Source organism: Homarus americanus, unplaced genomic scaffold (assembly GCF_018991925.1).
Source record: "Homarus americanus isolate GMGI-L3 unplaced genomic scaffold, GMGI_Hamer_2.0 scaffold9674, whole genome shotgun sequence".
Taxonomy (NCBI): domain Eukaryota; kingdom Metazoa; phylum Arthropoda; class Malacostraca; order Decapoda; family Nephropidae; genus Homarus; species Homarus americanus.
In genome coordinates, this window is record NW_024750159.1 from 2,295 (window position 1) to 11,068 (window position 8,774).

At 48.9% G+C, this 8,774-nt stretch overlaps 1 protein-coding gene across 1 annotated transcript; it reads left to right on the forward strand.

The window, feature by feature from the left end:
* Positions 1-233: 233 nt before the first annotated feature.
* LOC121854008 (D(2) dopamine receptor-like) lies at positions 234-8,258 on the forward strand (the record flags this gene model as incomplete). Its single annotated transcript, XM_042348396.1, has 3 exons — positions 234-492; positions 711-831; positions 8,184-8,258. Coding segments are annotated over 3 exons (455 nt in total), but the record flags the coding sequence as incomplete, so codon positions are not given.
* Positions 8,259-8,774: the final 516 nt, after the last annotated feature.

The window sequence follows — 8,774 nt, forward strand, 5'->3', positions numbered from 1 at the left end:
TGACTAAGGTGAAATATTATTCCTGTTTGTTAAAGGCTTAATAGTATACATTCTTAGATCTTAACTTGTTCCATTTAATGTTTGGTCGAGCTTCCTTCATCAATAAACATATATTACTGGTTATTCTATGTCTCAAAAGACACGGTATATATTTACAACCATTAAACTGCTCATTAGAACATTACCTCGACTGAGTTACCACTCACTAATTTATTTTCTTTCAAACCTATTAGGAATATCTCTCGGGTCCTTGGCTCTCCTGATGAGCAAGAAACTCCGTCAGAGTCCTTCCACAGCGTTCATGGTCAACCTTCTTGTCTGCCTGTTACCCGTGTGTGCCTTCGGGATGCCTATGTATGGAGTCGGGTGTCTGCAAGCTCAACAGTACGGCGATGTTACATTCTCAAAGGGAGTGTGCTTGACATTTTTTACACTAGGCCTCATACTAAGTCAAGTGCGCATACACAGCATCTGCGCACTCGCCTTCAACAGGTAAGAAATTTGTCTAATAGCTATGATAATCCTATCTGTAAGATAGGTTTTATTAATTTGGAATGTGATTTGATGTATAAATATCAAGAAATATATTACTGAAGACATATTATTAATTTAAAATGTGAATTATTGGATAAAAATTAAGATTTTTTTTTCATGTCATATTATTAAGTTGAAATGTGAAGTATAGTGAAATTGGTCAAATCCTGGTGCAGAATGCTGGCTGTCGTGTACCCAATGTTGTACAAGCGAGTGATGCAACAAAGGAAGGTGATGCACTACTTGATCATACTATGGGTCTACTCCACCCTACTCTGGCTCCCTCTTACCTTCGGGGTAAGTAACAACAAAACATTGCCTGGAGAATATGAACTAATAAAATATTGTTTTCTAGATGGTGTCATATTTTTTTTTAGTTATTGTTACGACCCTTGGGCCTCTTAAGGGTGTAACAATATCACAAATTCACAAATTACACTTTGTACTATAGGTCCAGGAATAGATCCCACCAAATTATCACCTCATTACTATGGGGTATATTGAAATACATGCAGTAGTTGTAATAATAGAATATATTAACAAATAATCAATAAAATAAATATATCGGTATGTACAAAAATAAACAAATACAAGTCAAATCTGATCAAATAAATGACTCAACCGAGTGACAAAATAATGAACACAAAAGTAAAGACTTATTTAGTCTAGAAACTACGATGAACAACGTGGTCTATCCACCACACGAAACCTCATAAATAAGTAAGTTATTTTCCGTGGAACTCCAAAATATGATTAACAATAATCTTTCACAAATAATACTTTACTTGGTGTTATAAAAGTCGAGCAAGGTTTACACGTTATACCACTAGAAACATACTGTACAATAAGAAAGGAGATACTCTGTACTTAACACTGCCGGGCCCATACTAATGTTGTTGTTGAGATTGTCGGACCGTAGTCCGACACGGGCCTTTGCCTATAGGCGGCCCGTTTGGTGGTTCCGGCTGGAGCTCCAGGAGCAGCCAGACCGGATTGGGATTGGAGGTGGTCCCACCTGCAGATTGGAGGGATACTGCAGGTTGCAAGTGTGAGCGGACCCCCGATCAGTGGACGCTTACCACCAACCCCCACTCTTGGACGTGGTCAGTTTCGGAGTGGCGCGCCCCCCGAGCTGGGGTCCGCACTTGCTGGGAGAGGATGCTTTCTAAGCTATCTGGGTGGTGGGTATCGTGTGATGACCCGGAGTAGGTGGTGGATGTGGTCTGTATGGGCCTTTCGGGTTAGAGTGGCCGCTGGTGTTGTGTGTGTTTCTTGGGAGATTTGAGTTCTGTTTCGGAGGCTTTGTGTGACCTCGCAATCGAGGAGATAGTGTTCAAGTGGGTTGGCTGCTGGCTCCTGACAGTAGGTGCATTCCATGACGTCATTTCCGATCATCTGCCAGGAGCACTTGTACCCTAGTCGTAGTCGATGAAGGCTGACTTGGGTTTGTCTTGGAGTTTTCTTGTCAGCGAAAGGTGGTTCCCCTTTTGTGGCCGCCAGGTACCATTTGGCTGATTGGGAACCAGCGTTGAGTGCATGAAGGAAGCTCTTTTTGATGTGGAGCTTGCTAGTCTTTCTGAGGTGATTCTTAATCTGTTGCACACTTGCTGGAACATGGATGTGTATGCTACTAGAACGTGTAGCTGCCTTGGCTGCTTCGTCTGCCACGTCGTTTCCTCCAATCCCTACATGACTGGGAATCCAGTGTAAGACGACTGGTCGGTTTTGGCTTTGGAATTCCTGTAGCTGTGCGAGGATCGAGGTGATGATGTGGACGTTGTCTCTTGGTTGACTGTGTTGCAGCGCCTGCATGGCCGATTTCGAGTCCGTGTGAATTATGATGGACTTGTTGTGTTGTGTTGCAGCGTGTTGTAGGGCCTTTGAGATTGCTACCAGTTCTGTTTGTAGGGTGGAGCAGTCATTGGAAAGTCTCCATTGGAGGGTCTGACCTTGGGTGTAGAAGGCCGCTCCGGATCTATGATGTTTTGGGTCCACCGAGCCGTCTGTGAAGTATGATGCTGCATCAGCCGGTGTCTCGGTGGCTATGGCTTCGAGAGTTATTTTTTTGAGGTCCTCCTTCTGGAGGTTGGCTTTACTATCGCCTAGGTCGGTAAATTTGAGTGTGGCTGGTGGAGGGCTCCATGGTGGAGGAACAGCGTAACCATTGTCTAGTGTGTCTTGGTTGTTCTTGACGAGTGTTTCTGCTTGCAGGTGTCGGATGACCTCGCTTGCCTCGTGCGACCAGGTGGCCCCTCGCACTCTGTGGTCGAGGTGGAGGGAGGCACTGATTCGAATCTTGGCGACTGTGGGCTTGTCTGCTCTACAGATTTTGGCGAGGAGACCGGCTGTCACCTGCTTGACTCGTATTGCCAGGGGTGGTAGTTCGGTTTCCATTTGCAGATTGCAAATTCTGGTCCACATGGGTGCTCCGAGCATGGTCCTGAGAGCATTGTTTTGGATGACTTCTAGCTTAGCTATTTGGTCTTCTCTCAGTCCAATGAGTGCTGGAGCACTGTAATCTACCAGCGATCTGATGGCGGCCGTGTAGTAGGCTTTGAGCACATGAAGGTTTGCTCCTGCGGATTTGCTGGTGAGCGTCCTCATTATATTGTGTCTGCTCTTCGTCCTGTGCCTGAGATACTCGAGTTGCGGCTTGAAGGTGAGTTTCTGGTCAAACCATATTCCAAGACACTGGTGGGCGTTAGTCCAGACTACCGGCGTGTTTTGTATGGAGAGCATCTTGTCTGGTGTGTCTGTGCAGATGGCCATCGCTTTCGACTTGGCTGGATTTATCTTGAGTCCAAGTCTGTTGCACTCCTCTTCTATAAGTTGGAGTGCGTGTTGCGTGTTGGCTAGTCTGTTCGATCCTCTTACTATAAGCTGTAAGTCGTCTGCATAGCATAGGAGCTTGGCTGTTTGTCTGAAGGGAAGTTTGACTAGATTTTCCATCAGGACATTGAACAGCATTGGACTGAGGATGCCTCCTTGTGGGGTTCCGTTTTCATGGACCCTGTAGCTTGAGGTTGCTCCCTGAAAGCGTACTCGTGCTTCTCTCTGTGTGAGGTAGTTCTGGATCCACCCCAGCAACCTTCCTTTGACGCCTTTTTTAGCGAGCGTAGTTGTAATGGCCAATGGATTTGCTAGTTCGAAGGCTTTCTCCAGGTCGAGGAAGACCACCAGAGCTGGTTTGTTGTCCACTGTGCTGAGTATCTCGGCGATGTTGTTGCCTGTGCCGGTGTTCTCGGTGTAAGCAAAGATGTGAGGGTGTGGGCTGCCTACTTTCCACTTGAGTCGGTTGAGAGCCATTCTTTCTCCCGTCTTCGCTATGCAGCTGAGAAGGGAGATGGGCCTCGGTTTGTCTGGTTCTCTGGGCTTCGGAATGGGCTGTATATCTGCCTTCTTCCATTCCGGTGGGAGTCTTTGTGCTGTCCACGAAGCATTGATGGCTTGCAGCAGAGCCTCGTGTCCGGCTGTACCGGCATGGGAAAGCATGGAGTAGGTTATCCTGTCGGCCCCTGGAGCTGTGTCCTTGCTTCGTTTTAGCGACTTCTGGAGTTCTTGCTGGTTGAATGGTCTGTCAGTGTCATCTTCACTGTTGCAGGCCTCTTCGATCATCTGGAGTCTGACCTGTCGCAGACGCCGTTGTGTCTCCTCCGCCTGTCTCGGGAGGTTTTTCGTTGCTGCTCGGTCAGAGAACAATTTTGCAAGTCTCTCGGCTTCCTCTTCTGGGTTGGGATGGGTTGGTGGTGGTGGTGTTGTCTTCCCAGATGCCCTTCGGATCTGGGCCCACATCTTGCCAAGGGAGGTGTGCTCGTTCAGTTCGGAGCACCACTTGAGCCAGCTTACGTTTTTTATTTCTTCCTTCTCTTCCCTGGTATCCTTAACTATGACTTGCAGGAGATGTCTGTTTGTTGCCGTGGGATGTCTCCTGTAGTTTCTTCGGGCCATGTTCACTCTGTGGTTGAGTTCTTTCACCCTGGGACAGTAGTACCAGTAATCATTGTACTGTCTTGATGTGGGTTTTGTTTTTGGGATAGCCTCTTCTGCCGCTTGGTGAAACGCCTCGACCAATTGGTGGTGGAGGGTTGTCTCATCCACGGGTGCTGCGCCGGCCGGCTGTGATTTTTCGCGCCACTTAGCCAGGTGTTTCTTAAAGAGTCCCCAGTCTGCCTTTTGGGTATTGTATCTCCATCTCGGGGGGGGGTGGAGTGGGGAGTTTGTTCACCTTCAGCGTTGTTAGGGTGGCGAAGTGGTCGCTGGTCAGCGTGGGGTGTATCTGCCAGGAGGCCGAAGGCTGTAGTGCACTGGAGACGAAGGTTAGATCTAGCCTTCCTCCCCTAGTGTGGGTGGGCTCTCCGGTGTTCAGGAGGCAGATCTCGGGTGTATCTTGAAAGGTGGTGTATAGGTGTAGGCCGTCTTCATTTGTGGGGCTTGCCGAGCTTAGGAAGGGATGATGTGCGTTGAAATCCCCTCCTATGAGTGTGGCGTGGTCAGCGGCCGAAGCAAATAATTGAGTAACCTCCAGTGAGCCCCTTGGGTTCTTGTAGATGTTGTGAACAGTTAATTCCCGTTCTTGGAGGGTTACTTTGACGGCCTGTGTCTCGATGTTTTCCCCACATGGAAATTGCTGCGTGACATCGGCGGAGGGTATGCTTGACTTGACCAAGATCATACATCCTCTTGTTGACGCCTGCGTGAAATGCCTCCTGTATGTCTTGTAACCGCTGAATTTGAAACAGTGGTGTTCTTGTAGAAGTGTTTCTTGTAGCAGTATGATGTCAAGCTTGTCCTTGGCTGCTGCTTCTTGTAGGAGGTGTTTCTTGTTTTTGATGCCCTGAGCATTCCATGTTAGGATGTTCAGGGTGCTGATGTTTTCCACCACTGTTTCATCGGGGACTTCTGGTGGTCCTCGATGGAGATGTCCAAGTTCGATTCCAACTGGATCAGGTTCATATCTTCGTGTTCTGTGGTTTTTGCCTTCTGGGCCGTGGTTCGGTTCAGGGGAGTTGAAACGTCCAGTTTCTTTCTGGGAGCTGTCGGTATCTTGGGTTCTCTGGTGGCCTTCTTCGGTGTAGAGTGTACCTCGGCTGTCACTCGTGTGAGGACCGGCGTGGCTTCCTCCACTGAGGTGGCTGGAGCTGTGGCGACTTGCCCGAGGACGCTCCCCATGAGTATTTGGAGCTGTGTGGGTTGGATCTTGTGGCCCAGTAGTCCGGCTAGGCCCTCCGCGAAGGTTGTCAGTACCTTGGCTAGGTCTGATACGTGTATCATTCCTTCTGGTGCCTTGGTGTGTGCTTCTTTTGTCTTTCTCGTGGTTGTCGTTGTCTGCTGCTTGGGTGGCTGAGGTGTGGCCGTAGTGAGGCCAGGAAACTGGGCTGCACTTTGGGTGTTGACTGGCTGAGGAGGTTGTCTTTGTTGTTTTGGCCTTTGGGTTCCCCACACGAAGGTACTTGGTGGGGCTGGTGTGTAGGCGGTGGGGGCCGGTCTTGCTGCTGGTCGGTTTGCCTGGACCCTCTTTGTTCTCTCGGAGCATCCAGGATTCCAGGTGTGGTGTTTGCCCCCGCAGTTGGCACACTTGGGGGCAATTTTTTCCCCATTTTTCAACTTGGTGAGGCAGGAGTGTGTGCCGTGCTTCTGTGCGCAGACTGCGCAGATTTCCTTGTACGTGCACCTTGTCTGATGGTGCCCGTATTTCTGGCATCTGAAGCACCGCAGGGGCTCTGGGACGAAGGGCCTCACTTCGTAGATCCCCCAGGTTTTGAGGTCTATGGTGCTGGGGGTGAGCCGTAGTGCGTTATGAGCACTTGTTTCGTGGTGGCCGTCTTGTCGGACAGGGGAGAGCATCTCTCGGCTTTTAAGATCTTCGGGTGGTTCTCCAGGGGTTCGAGAGGTAGTTCCTTTGGGTACCGAAGGACTACCGACTTCATCAGTTTCTGGGCGGGGTCCAGCTTTGTTGACGCAACGGTGGTGGTGTTTTGCAGGTAAGTGTCGAGGGTGGTGGCAGAGTCCTTGTCTTTGGGGTGAATAATCATCTCCCCCTTTAGGTTGGGCCGCACTGAGAACTTGGCCAGTGGGTTTTGCTTTTCCATCTCTGTGACGGCGGCATATGTTGTTTTTGCGTCCGTTTTCGTGATTCGGAATTTTGGCAGTGTCGTTGGAGGTGAGCTGGTGGTGGTGATGGGTGCCTTTTGTGCTGCTTGACGGCATTCGTTTCCCGAAAAGGCACGTCGGCGTTTCTTGTTTTCTACCTTCGTCCAGTTGTCCTCAGTGGCGGTAGCAGTGGTGGTGGAGTTGTTGGAGGTGGTGGCAGTGTTCTTACTTTTCAGGGCTTCATTGAAGGCGCGTAACTGGTCCGCTTTCTCTGTGCGAAGCCTGTCGTAGTTCGGGTCGTCAGGTTGGCGGTTCAGGCGGGGGTCGCGGTTAGGAGGGTGTACGCGCTCCATAACCGGGTTTTTTTTTTTTTTTTAGATCCTACCTATTCCGGTTGAGTAAATAGCAGAGGAATTACAGCACTCCCCACTGGCTGGTGGTCGTAGAGTGGTTCCTGAGCTACCCTCTTTCCAGGTGGACCCGCACGATCACGGTTTTCCTGGAAAGACTCGGCTGGGATGGTTTTGCTCCAACCCCCTTTCGTGTTCACAATCTCCTGGGAGGGAGGTGAACAGTTACAGGGGGGACCGCAGGACGAATACACTTTTGAGGGTGCAGGTCCCTAGGCCAGAGCGAAAAAGGAAAAATAGTAGTAGAAGGAAAAGAGCTCAAACCACGCCGGGAATATCGCGCTATAGCTGCTCTCCAGCTGGAGTGTGGGTCACTCACACCACCAGTGGGGAGGGCAAGCTAATGCTCGATAAACCGAGAACGCTCGTGAGTTGTTGTGGACGATGATAGTCGTGGGTGGTCCGGTCCGGGAAGATGGCCAACAATGGCACAAGGGACAGGGCGGTCTTCACAGTTCCGGGTCACAAACAAAAGACGTTCACGTTGCGAATCCACAACCAACGATGGAACGCTCACTCTTAACATCTCCCCCCTTAATTTAAAAGTTTAAGAAGCTCTGAATAAACTTTTATTCAACACGAGATAGAGTGTCGGCAATAATATTATCACAGCCCTTTATGTGTTTGATTTCTATATTATAGGGTTGAAGAGCTAATGACCACCGTAACAGTCTTTGATTCTTATTTCTCATATTATGAACAAACTGAAGTGGATTATGTTCTGTATAAACTATCACTGGGTAAGGTGATCCACTTACATACACCTCAAACTTTTCCAGAGCTAACAAAAGGGCCAATGCTTCTTTTTCTATTGTGGCATATCCACGTTGATGCTTTTTCAGTTTGGCCGAGAAATAACAGTTCGGGTGCAATATTACATCCTTTCCTTTTTGCATTAACACAGCACCAACTCCTGTGTCACACGCATCATAAATTGTTTCTTAAAATCTGGGAGTTGTAGTACAAGTGCCGTTGCCAACAACCCACGAACCTTTTCGAATGCTGTCTGGCATTCATCAGTCCACACAAACTTTCTTTTTGGACTGACCAAATCTGTCATGGGAGTGACCACCATGGCAAAATTTTGACAAAACCTCCAACCATCCCGAGAAATCTTCTAAGTGCCTTTCGATTGTGAGGTGCGGGTAGACTGAGAATATCGACAACCTTGGCATCAATTGGAGCAATTTTCCTTTGTCCAATGACATGACCAAGGAAGATTAAGGTGGCATGTCCGAATTCACTCTTGGGTAGGTTTACCACCGTTGAACTCTGCTAGACGATTGAAGAGTTCACGGAGTCGGCCAATGTGTTGTACCCATGTGTCACCGATGACGACCAGATCATCGAGATAGGCGTACACTCCAGGCAGGCCTGACGTCACTATATGCATCGCTCGCTGAAATGTTGCTGGTGCTCCTTTGAGGCCGAAGGGCATAACTTTGTATTGCCACAGCCCCTCCGCACTGACAAAAGCTGAAATCTGCTTTGCTTCTTCCGAGAGTTTGATTTGGTAGTAGCCTTTGAGAAGATCCACCTTGGTGACAAATGATGCTTGACCCACACTATCGATGATATCGTCGATGCGCGGCAATGGATATGCATCAGCACGTGTCTCCAGGTTGCCCTTCCTGTAGTCTCTACACATGCGGACACTTCCGTCGGGTTTAGGCACCAGCACACAGGGTGACGCCATGCACTACTGCTCCTCTCCACTAGGTCATATTCCAGTAGATACTC